Below are 19,750 nucleotides of genomic sequence, written 5' to 3'. Positions count from 1 at the left end.
CTAACAGTATGCAGTCATGCAATCAGTTTAATTTCTGAAACATTTCAGTTACACCACAATCTTCAGCTTAAGTCCTAAAATTTTGTCATGCAGAAGAAATTAATATGAAGACTACCAAGCTAGGAGCCTCACAACAAAATTAATCTCCACTGGAAATACCATTTGGTCAAGAGAAGACAGTAATTGAAAAATTTTGCAGGTTATATATTGAAAACCTTTGATCAAGGCCAAGGTCCAGCAATCTATCTGGGAATGTAGAGTAATGAGCTGAATTTCCTAATGCAGGAAAGTCAAAGTTGTCTTCCTGACTTGGACCACGGACATCCTGGTCTGCAAAAGTTACTCTGAATGAAGTCCAGATGTGTGGTTGTGGCATCCCCTCTGATCTAAGCTCTGCTCAGCACAAAATACCTCTGCTGTAAAAAGTACCCGCCTGCAATTGGAATCATAAGATAGAATCACAGAATCGCTTGGGTTGGAAGGGACCTTTAAAAAACATCTAGTCCAATCCCCTGCCGCAGGGGGCCGTCAGTGTGTACCAGGCATCTGACCAGGAGGTCAGGGTTGTATCACACCTACAGCTCGAGAGAGGTGCAAAGAGCTCAGTGTGACTCCAGTGCAAACCAGCTTTCTTCTTTTGCCAAAAAATGGAATACTTATTTACAAAATGAACCTGGTAGCTGAATGAAAGTTTTAAAAAATTGTCATATGCAATACTGTAAGCGTGAAGCACCAGCCAAGTTCAACCAACCCATTAGAAAAACCCCAAATGATTCAATATTATATATTATATATCTATATATCTATCTGTGGCACACAGTCCTTTTGAAGGAGAGTTAGTAACCTGTTGACACCACTCATGGAAGTCAGCAGAGCCACCTCCTTTTAGCAGGGATGTGGCATTCTCAGTTGAACAGCAAAAGATCAGAAGCTATACATAAAGCACTGTAAGGTTTAATCTGATCACATTTCATAAACTCAGGACAGGAATCCTTGAAGCCCACCAGGTAACCAGTATAAACCCAGTAACAAGGGTACACGGGGCATGTAGCAAGCAAAACCTGAGTAGTTCCAAGGAAATCCAGCTGTACCTGCACTGAGCCACTGTGCAGGTGGTGACTTGCAGCTGAGAGACACATCACTGGTGGCCCGTTTGCTCCACAGCACTTTAACAAGTGTGGACAGTTGCCCAGTAGCTCCTCAGCATTTCAGTAAGGAAAATCTTCGCTAATTATCTGCTGCAATTGTAGCCAAACATGGTTCTCTTCTCCTACCCAACTGCTAGTTAGCATAGTCATACACCATTTTAGTAGTCGCTGGCTTTTCAGCACACCAGGCCACTACACACAAGGATTGAAGAGAAGGAAAATAATTGGCATTTAAATGAAGGAACATTGTCAACATCAAGGACACTGCCATGACCATATGTTCCACTTACTGAAATCTCCAGTCAACAGCAGTCTTGGATGGGGATGTGTTTTTAGTAGGAAAAGGAAGACAAACCCTCTGTTGTAACAGCAGAAAGTCAATTTGTATTTCTCTGCTTTCCAGTTCAAAGCTAGTGGAATCTCTGATGCACAACTGGAAATACATGAGTGTCTTTCACTACCAGGAATCTCCTTTCCAAAAGCACTTCCAAAAATGTCATCACACAATAACAATTCTAAGTGATACGCCTTCAAAAACTAACATAATGCAACTATTTTCATGAATATTCTACTTCCAAAATGATTTAAACTTGCTCTGGAAAGTAAGGATGGCAAAGTTAAAGGAACATCAAGCTTTCAAAACCACACTGTTGTCATTAAGAATACTTAACCAAATGCATAGATGCTATTTTTAAGAAATTTATTGGTTTTAATAAGTGTTGTACAAAATTGGAACACCATGAGAGCAAGAATTAAACTGTAATTATATTTTGTTTACTGTATTTTAGTGAGGAGGAATACAATTTTTTTTTAAAAAAATAAATGTTCTCAAAATCTGAAATAGACATTGATTTTAAAAAGCAGCACAATAATACTCTTTGTCTCACAGTAAGAGCCAGAAATGCAGGTGTCTCATTTTTTCTCCATTTGAACCAGAGGATGACAGCACTATACTGATAAAGCTTCCTTTTGCATTTCTAGACTGCCCAACAGCAATTCTTTACAAAACACCCTCAGAATAACAGTACTAAAACCAGAAGGATAAGAAAGTATCTGAAAGGCTCAGTGGTTTAATACTTTCTGACACAGTAACAGATGGCTGCAACTGTAAGCGGAATTTCCATCCCAGTACAAATGTACATGTCATAAAATAAAAATCCACCCCGAGCAAGGCAGTCATGTTTCGCATTCCTTGAAGAAGTCTGTTCCTTTCAACTCTTCTGGTAGATAGTCCTGCTCTACAGGCTCCTTGTACATGGGGTTATATTTATAGCCTTTACCGTAGCCCAAGTTCTTCATAAGCCTTGTTGGGGCATTTCTCAGGTGCAGCGGAACGGGTGGCAAAGGTCCCGTGTGCATCCTCAGACATTCTTTGACATTGCTATAGGCCCTGTAGACCTCTATAGACTTCGGTGCTCTGGCAAAGTACACTACACATTGTGCTAGAATGACCTGGAAAGAAGAAAAGGGAAAATGTTAAATGACTGCTTTTAAGCTCTCTGGGAGAAGGTCTGTTATTCAGGTTGTTCATGTAGCATGACAGGGGTTATGTTTTTAATTGACATCTGCCTGCTACTATAGTGTCAACATTACTATTTAACAACAATGCAGCTCTTCATGATTTTCACTACTAGAAAACAATAGCTACTTGAGAATATCAGAGTCTGTAATTTTATATAAGAGGGTCCAGAGAAGGGCCACAAAGGTTATCAAAGGACTGGGATGCCTGCCATATAAGGAAAGGCTGAGAGAACTGGGTTTGTTCAGCCTTGAGAAAAGAAGGCTTAGGTGAGACCTTATCACCGTGTTCCAGTATTTAAAAGGTGCCTACAAAGAAGATGGAGACTCCCTTTTTACAAGGAGTCACAGGGAAAAGACGAGGGGTAATGGGTACAAGTTACTCCTGGGGAGATTGCGATTGGACACAAGAGTGAAATTTTTCACAATGAGAACAACCAGCCATTGGAATAATCTCCCCAGGGAAGTGGTGGATTCCCCAACATCAGACACTTGTAAGACTCAGCTGCACAGGGTGCTGGGCCATCTTGTCTAGACTGTGCTTTTGCCAAGAAAGGGTGGACCAGATGATCCTTGTGATCCCTTCCAACCTGGTATTCTATGATTCTGTGATGATTCTGTGATTTATAACAGAGGAAAAAAAAAAATATCGAGAGAGCAAAATGATGTTAATTCACATACCACATTTTAACTATAAATACGCAGTGAATTTTATTTCAAAGTACAACATCTATTTTAAGATCTACAATGTTCTCTTACTTGTCAAAGAAGGGGCGTGCTGAACGAACAAGTAACTAAGTTTGCCTTATCCTTGCAATCTCTGTTTATTTTTATAATTACAACTAGGTTTTACAGCCTGCAGTACTTTCAAACCAGTGAATTAATGAAGCCTTTACCTCACATTCTGGCATTCCAATAAAGTGACAACCTTGGTAAGCAGCAACTGCTTGTGTTAAAGCCAGAGGATCTGCCAGCCCTACAAAAAGGGATCAGATAAAAGCAGGTTAAAGTCAGTTTACTTTAGTTACTGTCTCTTCTTTTTATTTGGTGTTCCATCTCCTGTGAGCAGGAAGGTTATCCATGCACATTTCAAAATTGCTTTCTCAGATGTTGTAACTTCTGGGACAATGCTTTGCATCCATAAGATGTACTCCCTCCATCCACAGCCTCTCTTCTTCTGTTCCCCCAAAAAAGGAAAGGTCTAAATCATGGCTATGATTTAACTGACTGAATCTGTTGCCACACGATGGCAGCCTGAGCAGTAGCTGCCCGTGTGTGATTCGTTTGTGTTTTGGAAGTGAGAAAGAAATGGGGAAATACTGCTACATAGACAGAGCTTCCTCAGATCTCATAACTCTTCACCCACCACATAGGTGCTAAAATTTTGCTGCATCTGTTACTTTCAATAAGTCAATCAAGAGACCTTATAACTAGGGAACCAGCTATCAAATCTGAGGTTTGCAAGTCAGGGTAGACATTAACCTTCCACAATCATTAAAAAACATACAGACACCCCTGAAATATGCATTTTCTGTGACACAGGTTTACTGCTGACCTGCAATCACCATTGTTTAAAGAATCCACATTAATACACTGCCAAAACCTGAACTCAAAAATCTTTGTTTCTCCTGCGACAGGTAATTATCACAATGACATCACATATAGGTCCCTGTCTGCAGATACAAAGGTTTTTTGAGTGTGGAGCACTTCAGTATTTTGTACCCATTTTGCACATAGCAGTTCTGGGGTTGTTTTTCTTCCAAACACCAATCTTTGGAAGCCAGAAGCCTGGCAGATCTTCATTCAACATAATATTCCAACACGAAATACCACAAATACTTACCTATATCTTCACTCGCAAACCTCACCAGCCTCCTTGCCACGTAGAGCGGATCCTCACCCCCTTCAAGCATTCGAGCAAGCCAGTAAAGGGAAGCATTTTCGTCTGAGCCTCTCATAGACTTATGCAGGGCAGAGATGCAGTTGTAATGTTCTTCTCCTATTTAGAATGGGGGAGAAGAGATACACAAAGCTGTTAGGAGAAAATTAAGTTAAATACATTTAAGGGAGCAGAATATATTTTACTAGATCACAGTAGGTAAACATAACCTGCTTCTTTGAGTTCTTTGTATGTATACGTGTTTCTTGTGTTCATTGATGGTTTCAGCACATTCATGCTTTGCCACATGGATTGTTCCACTAACTGTATAAACATAACAGAGCAACAGCAGATGAAAAGGAGGTTGTTTTTTTAAACATTACAAGGCAAACAATTTGATTTTGGTAATCTAATGATCTTTCCTTCAAAAGAAAAAAAACAAAACAAACAAACCCCACACCTGATATTTTAAGCATTTAGGAAGAAAACTGTATGCGAATATCTCATAATTGATGAACAGGACATATAAACCACTGACTTGCTTTTGGACACGCACACAGCTCTGAGAAGGCAACACAAGAATGACAGAAATCTAGTTCCATACAATAGTGATATTTTAGAAAAAAAGAAATTTCACATCAACGAAAACTTGAAAATAAAGCGTGCAGTAAATCAGACATGTGCTTGCTGTATTATATGGGGGGAAAAAAGGAAACACTGCTGTGGATACATAATGATGGCACATAACACAATCTGGAGGAAACAGGATCACAGCACACAACCCTGGCAAACCCCTATGAAATGTTGGGTTCAGCTGTAGACACCTGCACTACTGGAGGGTTCCTGAAAACTGAGCAGCTCAACAAAAAAAAAATGGACAAAATGAAACAAAAAAGTCAACTACCTGAAATGCCAGACAGCTAAGTAAGGGGTGGGAAGACTGAATTATTTACATGGATTTTTTTTTTAACGCTAAATACAAGATTAGATATGGACTCCAAGGAGAAACAAAGCCATTTGACAGCTCTTTTAGGGCTACAGTTAAAAATAGAGGGTCAACATTACAAACATCAAATGAGACCCTTCCTGCTTGCAATTCTTCTCTGTGCAGCTTGTTTTGATTCTTATGCATTACTTTTAATCAAACTTCTAAGAGTATTTTGCCGTGGTATTGCTGTTAAACTCTCCACGTAATCTATCTTCTTATGTTTTAAAGTGTCTGGCGTTCTTTGGCTCACAGCTAACTGCGTATTATAAAGGCAACTGGCTGCATTCACAGCCATCTGTTAATATTTCTCTTCTTCCCACGGCTAAAAGGATTTACAGCCCCAGGGCCGTATCGGAACACACCACCCTTGTTTGTAGACACTGCAAAATAAAAGGCCGCACGCATGAGTCTGAAAACCAAAGCCCCCAAACCACCGCAATTGCCCTTTCCAAAGCCTGAAGATGCCCACCTCCCAGCTGAGAAACTGGGTCCATTTTCCTGCGTCGCTGCTCATGCTGCAGTGTGGTTCTGCGGGGAATGCAAGGCGTGCGCTGCCAGCATACGCAGGCCGGCAGCTATTTTTGATAGGACTCCACACCGCTAGCTCTGCGGCACGCAGTCATCCCTCGTGCCAACACAAACAGCATGTCTGTGCTCCGTCGTAACACTTGAGTTAGCAGCAGTAAACCTAAGCAGCTGAACTCGCATCGTCCTCCTGGAAGAGGTGTCTCTTGGTCTCTTAGAAGCAAGGAATAAACCCTGAGTATATCTCCAGAGGTTGCGCTCACCCAGATTTTTTTGCTGGAGTGCTTTTATACACTGTTTGGGCTACTGTAAAGTGTCACACTTCGGGATACCAGATAGAGAGGCAGAAGGAAACCAGCGGATAGGCTGTGGGGTATTTTCAGAGTATGTCACTGAGGAAGGAGACAGTTTTCTCCCTTTATCTCCTTCCTCACAAAGCTAATGTCAGTGATGGAGTCATCAACACGATGATAACACTTATACATCAGACTTGGACTTCTTCAGAAATACTGTGCAGTTTCAATTAAAGGCAAAATACAATTACATGCATTGGATGATGAGGGTTTATGTTTTCTTGTTTAAAGATACAGTTTACATGTTTTCTATGTAAGATACCAGAAGCAGTTTTAAAAAATTAGACAGAACTTTGTATAGACCTTTATTTGTTTGCTCTGTCTCTCAGGTTGGTTAGCCAATACATGGATTTTGGCCTTTTAAATTCAGCTGAGAGACAGACACATGCAAACTTATCTATTGCAGGTGTTCTGCATCCTGGATATCTCTTGAAATCAACACTCCATAAAGAGTTTTTGGAATTAAAATACATTTGCTCTATGCAGCTTCCACAAAGGCAAATACCTTACCTAAGAGAAAAAAAAGATACTGCAGAGGAGGCTTTGTGGACAACAACATTTTCTAGAGTGTCTAATCTACAGAGATGCATAAATCTTCTTGATTCCCAGTTTTGTGCCCCTAAATTGGTTTATGTGCTCATGAAGAGTTTTCTAGCTAATTTATTTAAGATGTTAATTTATCTAAAGTCTTATTGGTGGAAGACAGGGAAAAGGCCTCATTCATTGACCATAACTAGTATCTAGACTTCTTAAGCGATCCCTATGTGTAAAGGCAGAAAGCAAAAGTAAAATAACAGTCCCCATCTCACATTCCTGTCTGTCTTAGCCAGAGGTAAACATCAACTGCTCACCAATAAAAGACAGAAGAAAGCCTTAGATGAAAGACTAGAAGACAGCACAGGTGAAAAGACTTCTCATTCTGGCCCAGAAGAAAACAATTAAGCTGGCAAAAAACATTATGGTGCGAGACACCTCCACAGAAAAAGAAGGAACAACCCTGTTCCAGATTACAGAATAAATTATCTCCATCTTAATGCATTCCCAGTCTTTACCATAAGTGAAGCTATGTTACCACAAAGATAATGAGTTAAAAATCCTGCAATTATTCTGATCTACATCTTTGGTATTTGCTAGTAAATCAGTACTAGCAGTGAGATACAACACATAAGAGGAAGAAGAGACAATACAACTCTATCTTAAATATCTAGTCTTTGTCCATTTGCAGTTAATTTTAATTAATTTGGTTGCTGCACCATTTTCTCAAAAAATCAAAATTAGAAAAAATGCAACTGAAAGTTAAAATCTGACTAGATAGTTTGTTTCCACTCACGCTGCAAGGGTGGCTGTTGGCTGTGAAATTTGACTAGAGCTGTTTCTTTGTCCTTCCAGCTAAAACGCACAGACTATCTGCCCAAAGAGCTTGCCTTCACATGCCTGCACACAGATCAGAACAACAGCCTAATGATGGGATTAAGAATAATTTCCTTCCTTGACTACTTGGTGAAAGTACAAAAAAGAATGCCCAACTAGACATATTTCCCAAATTTTGCTGAAGGTGAGCAAAAATAATTATGTAAAATCAAAATCCCATATTTACGTAACTCTGAACACTACTCACTCGTAGCTGCTGCTGTCATGATTAGACAGCACCATGTATGTCCCCTCATTTTATAAGGCTAAAGCACTTTATTAGAAGATTGCGGATTCCACTCAAGAACTGGGATTCAAAAAGTTTTTGCTAAAACATGCTACGAAAGTGTCTCTATTTATACAGCAGCGTCTCTCCAGAAGCCCTTTGTACATAAAAAGACAACTAGGTATCTCTGCTCTGGATAAAAACGATCAACCAAGACGCAGACTACTCTGCAGAAGAGAGAAAATTTGTAAAGGCACACACGCAGGTAACCTGCTATTGTGACAATATCTGTGGCAGGTTCTTTGGCATTCATATAATAAAGAAAAACAGCACTTTCCCCTCTAAAAATCTCTTAACAAAAAAACCCAAACCTCTACACAGAGCTCGAAGAATTTCTGCCACGGAGAAGGGGCTGACGTGTGCTATTCGGCAAGCCTCACGAAGAGGCACTGCGGCCACCTCCAAGGGAGCACACATGCGTAGGAGGGCCCGGAGAAATGATCACGCCAAGAGTTCTGCATGGCAGCAGCCACAGGGCGACAGCAAACACACAAGGGACTCACACGATGCGAGAGACTCGCACTGGTAAACCGGTCAGATTTTCTGCTCCCTCCTAATCATGACTTCTTCCTGCCACCGACCCCATAAAATTTTTCTTCTCCCTCCCCCTGCCTACCCTCCAGTTTTCAGCTGCCACCCTATCAATATCTGCCCAGCTGACTTTTTACTGACAATGAGCCATCATCTCCTCTTTGCAGCAAGAAGGCTACAAGCAAGCATGTACGTTACAAACTACCTCGAGAAACCTCTCATCACAAGTTTTGAGTAGTGACAGTTAATTGAGCATACCGGATACAGTGACAAAACAAAAAAAACCAATCAGTTCTCCAAATACTGCTTGGCATAATCATTTGATACTAAACTGTGCGGGCTGTCAGGCACTGGAACAGGCTGCCCAGGGAAGTGGGGGAGTCACTGTCCCTGGAGGTGTTTACAAGGCATTTAGAGGAGGTTCTTAGGGACATGGTTTAGTGCTAGAGTTAGGTTATGGTTGGACTAGATGATCTAGAGGGTCTCTTCCAACTGAAATGATTCTGTGATTCTATGATTGAAGTATTGCTGAAGAACTACTGTACGCATTCAAGGGGATTCACCCCATCTTTAATACTCACTCTCTGATTTTTAACCCTCTCACATAAAATGGTATAGTGTCCAATATTGTGATGCCTAACACTGCCAAGTCACAAATTTAGCAAGAGCGTTTATCACATTAGAAAGCCTTAAGTGTAATTAGATTTATGGGAACCTGCCCTGGGTAAGCTATAAAATTCACTACCTCAAAGAGCAACTCTGAAAACAAAGCAAACTGCTCATGTTTTTGCATAACACATCATTGTGAATGTGAGCACTTCCAAGTCTTTCAAAGGAGTAGAAGTGCAATGAGAGCTTTAAAGCCCTTCAAGAACAAACCTCCTCATCAAATTACTTCTCCCTCTTTCCATTGCAACCCTCTTAAAAGGCAATATTCTAATAACCTTAAAGAACAAATAATTTCACCATAGAACTGTTTGAAGGGTAGCAAATATGTCTTCCAGCTAACCTACACTTCCTAAGTGGCACGAGGAAACCCTGTTTAGGAGGAATTTCTGGGTGAGCCGGCAATACTGTAAAGGAAAAGTAGTTTCGAGGCCAAATTTCAGTACAAACACTGTTTCACCAGAGCAGCTGGTACAAAAGGGAGAGAAGAAACAGAACTTATAAAGGCTATCTGGTGGCATTAACAGAGATGTGGTGGGACAGCTCACATGACTGGAATGTGGTCGTGGATGGCTGTGTCCTTTTCAGGAAAGACAGGCCAGCCAAGCATGGTGGTGGAGTTGCTCTTTACGTGAGAGAGCAACTACAATGTATAGAGTACTATCCAGGTGTGGTTGAGGAACAAGTTGAGAGTCTGTGGGTGAGAATTAAGGGGCAGGCTGGCAGGGGTGACACTGTTGTGGGAGTCTATTACAGGCCACCAGATCAGAGTGAGGATGTTGATGAGGCCTTCTACAGGCAGCTGAGCGTGGCCTCACAGTCACAGGCTCTGGTTGTTGTGGGGGATTTTAACTACCCTGATGTCTGCTGGAAGGACTACTCAGCCAGCCATCCTCAGTCTAGGAGGTTCCTCCAGTGCATTGACGATAACTTTCTGATGCAAATGGTGGAGGAGCCGACTAGGAGAGGTGCGCTGCTGGATCTCGTCCTCGCTAACAAGGAGGGTCTGGTTGAAGCAGTAAAGGTGGGGGGCTGCCTTGGTTGCAGTGACCATGAGATGGTGGAGTTCAGAATCTCCTGTGGTGGGAGCAGAATACCGAGCAGAATTGCAACCCTGGACCTCAGCAGGGCCGACTTTGGCCTTTTCAAACAATTGCTGGAGGAAATCCCGTGGGCAAGGCTGCTTGAAGGTAAAGGGGCCCAAGATAGTTGGTTAGCATTCAGGGACTGCTTCTACCAAGCTCAAGATCAGAGCATCCTGACACGCAGGAAGTCAAGGAGGGGAGCCAGGAGACCTGCGTGGTTAAACAGGGAACTGCTGGGTAAGCTCAAGTGGAAGAGGAGGGTTTACAAATCATGGAAGGTGGGGCTGGCCACTTGGGAAGAATATAAGGCTGTTGTTAGAGGATGTAGGGAGGCAACCAGGAAAGCTAAGGCCTCCTTAGAGTTAAACCTGGCGAGAGGGGTCAAGGACAACAGGAAGAGCTTCTTCAAATACATGGCAGATAAAACTAACACCAGAGGCAATGTAGGCCCACTGATGAACGAGGTGGGTGCCCTGGTGACAGAAGATACAGAGAAGGCAGAATTACTGAATGCCTTCTTTGTCTCTGTCTACTCTGCCGGAGGCTGTCCTGAGGAGCCCTGTACCCCTGAGGCCCCAGAGGAAGGCAGGGCAATGGAGGAGTTTGCCTCAGTTGATGAGGACTGGTTAGGGACCAGTTAAGCAATCTGGACATCCATAAATCCATGGGTCCAGATGGGATGCACCCGCGGGTGCTGAGGGAGCTGGCTGAAGTCATTGCTGGACCCCTCTCCATCATCTTTGCCAAGTCTTGGGAAACGGGAGAGGTGCCTGAGGACTGGAGGAAAGCAAATGTCACTCCAGTCTTCAAAAAGGGCAAGAAGGAGGACCCAGGCAACTACAGACCGGTCAGCCTCACCTCCATCCCTGGGAAAGTGATGGAACACCTTATCCTTGGTGCCATCTTAAGACATACCAAGGATAAGAGGGTCATCAGGGACAGTCAACATGGCTTCACCAAGGAGAAGTCATGTTTGACCAACCTCATAGCCTTTTATGAAGACGTAACAAGGTGGATTGACGATGGCAGAGCAGTGGATGTGGTCTACCTTGACTTCAGCAAAGCATTTGACACCGTCTCCCACAGCATCCTCACAGCTAAACTGAGGAAGTGTGGACTGGATGATCGGGTAGTGAGGTGGACTGCAAACTGGCTGAAGGAGAGAAGCCAGAGAGTTGTGGTCAATGGGGCAGAGTCTGGTTGGAGGCCTGTATCTAGTGGAGTGCCTCAAGGGTCAGTTCTGGGACCAATACTATTCAATATATTCATCAATGACTTGGATGAGGGAATTGAGTGTACTATCAGCAAGTTTGCTGATGACACCAAGCTGAGAGGAGTGGCTGACACGCCAGAGGGCTGTGCTGCCATCCAGCGAGATCTGGACAGGCTAGAGAGTTGGGCGGGGAAAAACTTAATGAAATATAACAAGGGAAAATGTAGAGTCTTGCATCTGGGCAGGAACAACCCCAGGTTCCAGTACAGGTTGGGGAATGACCTATTAGAGAGCAGTGTAGGGGAAAGGGACCTGGGGGTCCTGGTGGACAGCAGGATGACCATGAGCCAGCACTGTGCACTTGTGGCCAAGAAGGCCAATGGCATCCTGGGGTGTATTAGAAGGGGGGTGGTTAGTAGGTCGAGAGAGGTTCTCCTTCCCCTCTACTCTGCCTGGTGAGACCTCATCTGGAATATTGTGTCCAGTTCTGGGCCCCCCAGTTCAAGAAGGATAGGGAACTGCTGGAGAGAGTCCAGCGCAGGGCCACAAAGATGATTAAGGGAGTGGAGCATCTCCCTTATGAGGAAAGGCTGAGGGAGCTGGGTCTCTTTAGCTTGGAGAAGAGGAGACTGAGGGGTGACCTCATTAATGTTTATAAATACATAAAGGGTGGATGTCACGAAGATGGAGCCAGGCTCTTCTCGGTGACAACCAACGGTAAGACAAGGGGTAATGGGTTCAAGCTGGAACACAAGAGGTTCCACTTAAATTTGAGAAGAAACTTCTTCTCAGTGAAGGTGACGGAACACTGTAACAGGCTGCCCAGGGAGGTTGTGGATTCTCCTTCTCTGGAGACATTCAAAACCCGCCTGGACACCTTCCTGTGTAACCTCACCTAGGTGTTCCTGCCCTGGCAGGAGGATTGGACTAGATGATCTTTTGAGGTCCCTTCCAATCCCTAACATTCTGTGATTCTGTGTGATTCTGTGATCAGCTCTTGAGAACGCTGCATTTCAGAAACTGAAATGCAGGTACTCACCTGCTCGGTCGTACAAGATGTGCGATCGCTGTAGCCCTTCCTTTACATGCTCTTCTGTTATCAGAATGCCATCCGCAGAACCACCTGTGTTCACATGCAAAGGAGTGGTTTTCCCCACTGCTAGTCTGGCCTGAACTGCTAACTGGAGTCCATTCAGTCCAGTCCTTGCATCGCCATCACAGAGGTAGGCCAGGGCATTGAGAGCTTTCTCCTCTATGTACACCGGGAACCTGCAACAGAACAAGCACACGCTGTCAGCCCTCATCACACTCCTCTCCTCGCACATTGTGCTGGAGATGGCACTTCTTCACAAGGTTTGTTGAGAGGCAGCTGCGTTTAAGTTTTGTTCTTAAACCATGCTGTCATGATTAAGCATTGTAGAGCCTGGGAGCATGCCATGGGAGCCGACCCCTCTTCCTTCTGCCCATATGCATGTTAAATACAATTGCACATCAAAAAGGTATGGCAGGGGCTCTCATCTATTCAACGTCCCTATTTTTCCTCATTTCATTAACTTAAGTGGAAACTAGGGTTAGGATTTTGCCGGAGCACAATTCTGGCACAGTCAGTTGAACTTCACAAAGTTTTACTCCATCAACATTTCATAGCTAGCACTTCAAATTCCTTGCTGGAAGGAAGCCCTTGTGTGCCAAATAATTAAGGATTCACAACAGCCCCGCACTTCATTCTCCAGAAAAATTTATTACTGTTATTACCAGTGGTGTACAAAAAGGCAACACCAAGGTTCCTGGACACATGTATCCACTAATCTTCATTAATTGCCTCCTCTTCCTCCTTGCAAGCCCACTTTGTGCTTGTCACAGAAAAGAATATGATGGTAGGTGCTGGAAAAACTTCAACTGTCAGTATTTGAGCCCTCTCATGCCCACGTGTGAGAGGGAAAAGCTCGTTCAGCTGCAATCTTAATTCACATCACTGTAAGTGAAGGCCGACAAATATCTTCTAGGGCCATAATTCAACACTACAGAGAGCAGGCAGCAGGAATCACATCCTGTGGGAAAAATAAGTGTATCTATATACACATATGCACCTTGTCATATTTTTATTTCTGTCTCTTTCATTTTTCATTTTGACAAAGCTAGAAAAAAAAGTTACATGCATACGCAGTGGCCCTCCAAAATAACTGCACTATCTCCAAGGTGTTTCAAACACCTTCGTGTTTGAACAGGGAAGCAGAAGAATATAACAGCACAGAGACTTAGTCAAGTATTTCATGTAACAAATTCCTTGAAAATCAGGGAGCAAAGTTGACCCTTCAGCACTACAGATGGTCACCAGATTTTTCTATACGCCACGAAAGAAGCCAGCAAAGAAAGCAAAACCAATTTTTAAAAACCCAGCAAGCACTACAAACAGATAGCTTGCTGCTAATACCTCCATCAACAGGCAACAAAACCAAATCTGCTGCATGCGGAGCAAACACTTCACGTACACCAGCAGGGCAGACTGAAGAGAAGGTTTCATCTGCAAGGACTAAGCTTTTTGCCTCCTGTGTGCAGAGAACACCGCGTGCTTGAGGCCTCCTCATACCGATACCCACGACTGCACTCAGCGACTGCAAGTGGAAGAGGAGTGCTGAGAGCACCGAAAGGCAGGTATTACGCTTGCAAGAAGCTACAAACAGTCTGTCCCAAACAAAACTGAGGCCTCAGAGCACTTTTGCCATCTATTTGCTGATTGGAAGCTGGGCAAAAAAGTAAAGTTGTATTTCCATCTCTTCACTTTCCCTATAGGACTCTAAGTGGCCTTTTGACTCAATACAAGCGATTAGTATTGCAGGAATTGAAACAAATGCGCACAAGGAAGTATGGAAAACCTTGTTACAAGGAAAAGCCTTGTTCACTTCCATGGTGAAATCCAAGTTACAACATACTGATAACGGAAATTCTGCTCCCAATAATGGATTATGTATTAGGCTGATCCAGTCCATGTCTACAATAATAGCGCTACATACAGGACGTGATAAAGAACGAGAATAAATTGAGAAAATTTCCACACATGAGCTATTTGCACAGCATATTGATGAGATTCACTGATTGAAAATAACATAATGCTTCCCTGTTCCACAATCTCAGTTCCATTCACACTCAGTAGTTCAAAATAAAACATTTTATAATCAGAATAGCTGAACTGAGTTATTTTTCCTGAGGAATTAAAATATTAATTCCAATTTTTTGGATGATTTAACTCCACTAGACAGGAGCCCAATTTCAAAATCAGGATGACAACTATTTCAATACCTTGGCTTCCGAAAGACACGTGCTGTATTTTACATTTTTAAGCCCATTCTGTCTTCAGAAGCTTAAGTGCTCTACGCTCTCCCACTTTACCTGACTTCTGGCACACCCTACGACTGCAAGGCAGAATAACTCCCATGCCTTCTGGCCTCTTCCAAAGCTCCTGACCCCTTTGCAGACGGGCAATCTCGGTTTTTTTTTCACTCTCCAAAATTAACACTGAGCACCCACTGGATGCCAGTGCTCAATGTTGGTACCTTGTAACTGATGATACTTGGAGACAAAAACATAAACAAGCCAGAAGGGACACCCTGGGATCCATTACTCACTGAGCTCAAGCTGATATCCTAGCCTAAGGAATGGAAAACTACCACTACAGGATAATAAATCCTTCTTCCAATTCCTTCTTATCTCCATACCTTCAAGACCGTTTGTGCCAAGAACCAACATGAAACCTATGATGAACTACCCATAAAACCTGTACAACACCGCAGCCATTTGATCCAATGACAAGAGAGTGTAAGCAATATCAGAGAGTAAATATAAGGAAGTCCAAGCAATGAGAACCTTTATGATGAAAGATTTTTAAATAACTGAGCAGAACGTGAGTTGAAGAAGCCATTGCTTCTTTGACATATAAATTAGTACTTTCTTAACTTTCTTAGTGTCAATTATTCTCACTACATCCACTCTTGACAGATTGCAACACTTTTACAGACAAATACAGTTCTTCATCTGAAATACTGCAGTATGACATGCATTCCTTACTGCTTTACAGCGCTGCCTTTGAATGTTGCCTCTCATCCCTGCAACTCTCTTTCCTGCAAAGAAATTGGATGGATGTTCCAAAAAGGGAATAATTTTAAAAAGGTATTGAACACTGAAGATCCAAAGGAAGACCATCTTCAACATTGTGATTTACAAACCAGTGAATTGAAAACCTGTCAGGACTTGTAATACAGCCACTAACAAGCTGAACTGCCTGATGTCTGGGCTTGCCAACAGGAAACTGGGGATCCTTTCATTTCACTCGGCTGTGAGCCTCCTGTGCTATCTAACTTCAAACACATTAATCCACCATCCAGTTTACTGTCCAACTTCAATTAGAGATACCACTCTGAGGGCAGAACTTGAATGATAAAAATAAAAAGCCAAGAAAAGAAGAATTTGATTTCCTCCATCACTGGCACAGTGCAAGTGTAGTGTGTCAGTGTACACCTGGAATAGTTTGTGCTATTACTGAGACAGTGTAAACTGCAGAAAGCACAAGCAAATTTTCAGCAATATAACGTGTCTTTAACATTGACATCTCCTTACTTTTCTTCTTCACAAGTATCTTTCTTCCTTTCATATTCCTCCATCTTTCGGCTTAATCTACTGCAGGCTTTAAGAGGCACAATTTGATGGCAGGAAAGTTGATGGCAATATAACACAAAGCACATCTTATCTTAAGTAAATCCAGTAACTAATACGAAAACTGTCAAAGAAGCTTTATGAGCATGATGACATAACAAAGAAAGATACTAAAGTATGTAACACCTCTTGCTAGTTCTATTTCAGCTTTACAGCAAGAAAAGGCCACAGCGGGATGAAAGAGAAGCCAGATGACCTAACCTTACCAGAAACCTGCAGCAACAGTGGAAGCAAGATAAGAAAAGCCACCAAGAAAATTAAAGGAAACAGATTTGGGTAGAACACACTTTCCTTTTGATACTGCTGCATACGCACAGAGTGCAGAGACAATGAAACCAATTGAATCACTCAGTGATGGCTGCATTCTCACTGGGCACAAAAGATGCCCGTAGAGACTGAGGAAGATTTACCCTCACCTTATTCCTCAAGGTAATAGGAGAGACCACAAAGAATCATCCTCTTCTTCAAAATCTCATTTAGGTCAGCCATAGTGTCAGCCAAGTGATGTGATACCAAGACAATCTGATAAACTGAGGCCAAATTGCACATGCAGGCACATGTAGGACTTCATACTACACTTCGATGTTTGGGAAGGGAGGCTCACGTAGAAAATGAAATCTAACATTCAATGTACATATCTCTTGTGCCTTCTGGCTAGATCTCTGCAGCATTATAAAAGTGAGCATGCCCCACACTTCGCGACATGGTGCCACAGCTCTTTTTCCAACACTGGAACAAAGATAAGCACAGTGAACGACCTATTCAACTGTAATTGGTGACTTTCATTTATTCCTCAGGACAACATGAATGCTGTTATCTGTCTGCATTTAATGACAGCCCTGCTTCATAGAGGCAGAGAGGTGAAGAGGTAAAAGATGAACTACAGCTGTTCCTGCAGGGTTGTAGGTGGAGAGAAAATGAACGAGCAGAGATGGCATGGACAGTGAAGGAGGAAGAAGAAATTAACAAGGAGACCAAACCTGGAACCACAATAAGGGAGAGGATGGCTTATAAAAAGCCAAACGCATCAGCCACAGTATGTATCAACTACAGACCAGAACCAGATAGCAGCAGAAAAGACAAGAAAGACTTAACACCCAACTGCAAACAATGCTTCTAAATTCTGAACCGCATTTTTATGTTTAACTTCTTGGTTCCAACGTTAGCCATTGGAGTGGGGTCCTCTCTCTCCATGGACAGATTTCTGAAACTGTGCTAGTCTGACAGTCTGCCTGCCAGACTTCCTTCAGCACCACACCGGGCTGTTTAAATCCTCCACAGCTAACGGAAGGTTACAGATACAGAGAGTCTCGTGAAACCCAAACCCAAACAACTGCAGCTGAAACTATGCCTTGTACTTTAATCCTGCACAGAAACGAAAGTCTCTGAACCCCAGTCAGGGTGTAGCCACAACCACAGCTGTGCCATTACATTAAGGCTGACATGCAGTACTGCCTGCTCTTCTAAAATTCACATTAGTACAAATTCACATTACTACAAATGAGTAAACATGAGGCAGGGTACCCTAAAAATAAAAAGGGAATAGCTTTCCTCCCCTGTCCTGACCTCAGTGGTCAGGTTAGCAATTCCTAGTGCTTACATTCTGTGATAAAGCTGAAGGAAAAAGAGGATTCCCTCTCATGTATTTTATATGGAGTACCTGCCCAATTACTGCCATGTCAATACACTGTAGATTACTAGAAGCGTAGACAAGCATCAGCAGGAAGGAAGTGTAATAACTTGCATGAAGGTAGCACAGTACCAAGCCTTATTTGCCAGCTAGCCATTTCAGAAGGCAAATAACATCCCTTATGGACAAATCTGGACTTTGTTTTCTTCCAAAACTCTCCCAAATGTTTCATGTGACTTTATCTGGCTTGGACAACAAGAAGCAGAGCAAAACAAAGACTCTTAAAACAATCTATTAACACTTCACGGCAACAGATCCCTCTCCCCACAGCATATGATAAAACATACCACAGCACTTATCCTGCAACTAAAGAACAGTAGTATCCTCCCTGATCTTACTAAAAAAAAAACCAACAAACTTCAGTCAGGCACTTCCAAATTAATTTAAGAGGGGATGCCCCATACACCACTTAATAGTAATGTGATGCTTTTACAACCAGTAGCAAGAAGTAACACACATTAGGACATGACAGAGCCCCACTTGCAGGCTTCCACAGCAAATCCTCAGCAGCAGGATGGATTTAAATATCCTGGGAGGGTGAGTCAGGAGCTACAGATCCAAGTAGAAAACTGTTTCCTAATCCAGACAGTAAGATTATGTTTTGGATGGAGAGAGACAGTGCTTTGAATTCTCTCTCTCTTGTCACTCCCTGCCCCTGCCATATGCTGCCACCTCTTTTCTTTACTATCAGAAGTGGCTAGGGTTTCTCTTCCCACCCCCAGCTGCTTCATTCTCTCCCTGGCAGGCAGTCAATTCCTTGGGCTGTGTGCGTTAACACCCTGCAGCCCATAAAGTACTCACTCTGAGCTCCCGCTGCTGCTGCCAGTCGCGGAGCTGCTGTGCTGGTTGCCCTGGCCCAAAACCTGGACTCCTAGGGACCTGACAGCCCGCATCAGAATTGCCTCCATCGCTTCAACTGAGAGCTTCTCCAGGACAATCACCCGGCACCGGCTCAGAAGAGCAGCGTTGACTTGGAAGGAAGGGTTTTCTGTAGTCGCTCCTATCAGGGTCACCGTCCCGCACTCAACGTGAGGAAGGAAAGTGTCCTGAGGATGGGAGGGAAGCAGAAAAAGCTGATCTCGATCAATGACAGCCTGAAACATTCCATGTGAGTAGGCTACGTTTTTCATGTCTTGTGAGTCTTTGGGTTCCCTGTTGATATGACAAATAACCTCACTGACACAGCAGCTCATCTGCGTAACTGTCTAAACGATTTAATTGCACACACACAGCACGTTATGGGCTGTTCACCTTAATAACTTATATTTGCAATGAGAATGGCCCTACCAATTCAAAAGAAACAGTATCGAAAGTCTGCAAATTTTTAGTTTATGTGACTTTGGTTCATTGCTTGGCGAACATAGGATATAATGAAATTTCCTTGTGAAATATAACAAATAGTGAGGCTACTCCTAAAAGCTCTTTGAACCAATCTTTAGGGCTACAGTTCTCTACACAATTCTATAGGATGGCTCAGAAATCTATAGAAAGATTGGAGTATGGTTTTATATAGGAACTGCAATCTGTAGTACAGAATTCAAGCTTTCCATGGTATGACTATGGTCTGGTTTGCTTTTTTTTTAGTGGTACTATGGTCTCTTTTCTTGCAGAGAAGAGGGGAAAACATTAAACCAAACAAACACTCTAGGCACATCTACATATCAGACCTTTTCAAAGGTAATGCAGAACGCTACCCCTGTGGAGGGGACAGAAATGAAGATCTGTACGGCAAACACTACTAACATGAC

At 42.8% G+C, this 19,750-nt stretch overlaps 2 protein-coding genes across 3 annotated transcripts in view; one reads left to right on the top strand and one right to left on the bottom strand.

Moving 5' to 3' along the window:
• Window positions 1-2,190: 2,190 nt before the first annotated feature.
• WRNIP1 (WRN helicase interacting protein 1) overlaps window positions 2,191-19,750 on the bottom strand; it is a 28,236-nt gene continuing 10,676 nt past the window's right edge. The window contains exons 3-7 of one of the 2 annotated variants that reach the window (XM_065629580.1): window positions 18,804-19,048; window positions 12,642-12,871; window positions 4,510-4,665; window positions 3,563-3,642; window positions 2,191-2,600 (exon numbers count right to left, since the gene is read on the bottom strand). In XM_065629580.1, coding sequence (XP_065485652.1) covers window positions 2,325-2,600; window positions 3,563-3,642; window positions 4,510-4,665; window positions 12,642-12,871; window positions 18,804-19,048 — 987 coding nt within the window. In that variant the 3' untranslated portion in view covers window positions 2,191-2,324. Of the gene's footprint in view, window positions 3,284-3,562; window positions 3,643-4,509; window positions 4,666-12,641; window positions 12,872-18,803; window positions 19,049-19,750 lie in introns of both variants that reach the window. The other variant, XM_065629581.1, reaches the window with a different exon arrangement.
• The window catches only part of MYLK4 (myosin light chain kinase family member 4), an 86,405-nt gene continuing 85,680 nt past the window's right edge, over window positions 19,026-19,750 (top strand). The window contains exon 1 of the mRNA XM_065629579.1: window positions 19,026-19,110. Within this exon, the coding sequence (XP_065485651.1) occupies window positions 19,055-19,110 (56 nt within the window). The 5' untranslated portion in view covers window positions 19,026-19,054. The remainder of the gene's footprint in view (window positions 19,111-19,750) is intronic.

This window comes from Caloenas nicobarica, chromosome 2, assembly GCF_036013445.1.
Source record: "Caloenas nicobarica isolate bCalNic1 chromosome 2, bCalNic1.hap1, whole genome shotgun sequence".
In the NCBI taxonomy this organism is placed as follows: Eukaryota; Metazoa; Chordata; class Aves; order Columbiformes; family Columbidae; genus Caloenas; species Caloenas nicobarica.
The sequence above is the reverse complement of the archived record's forward strand: the minus strand, read 5'-3'. Positions and strand labels throughout refer to the sequence as shown.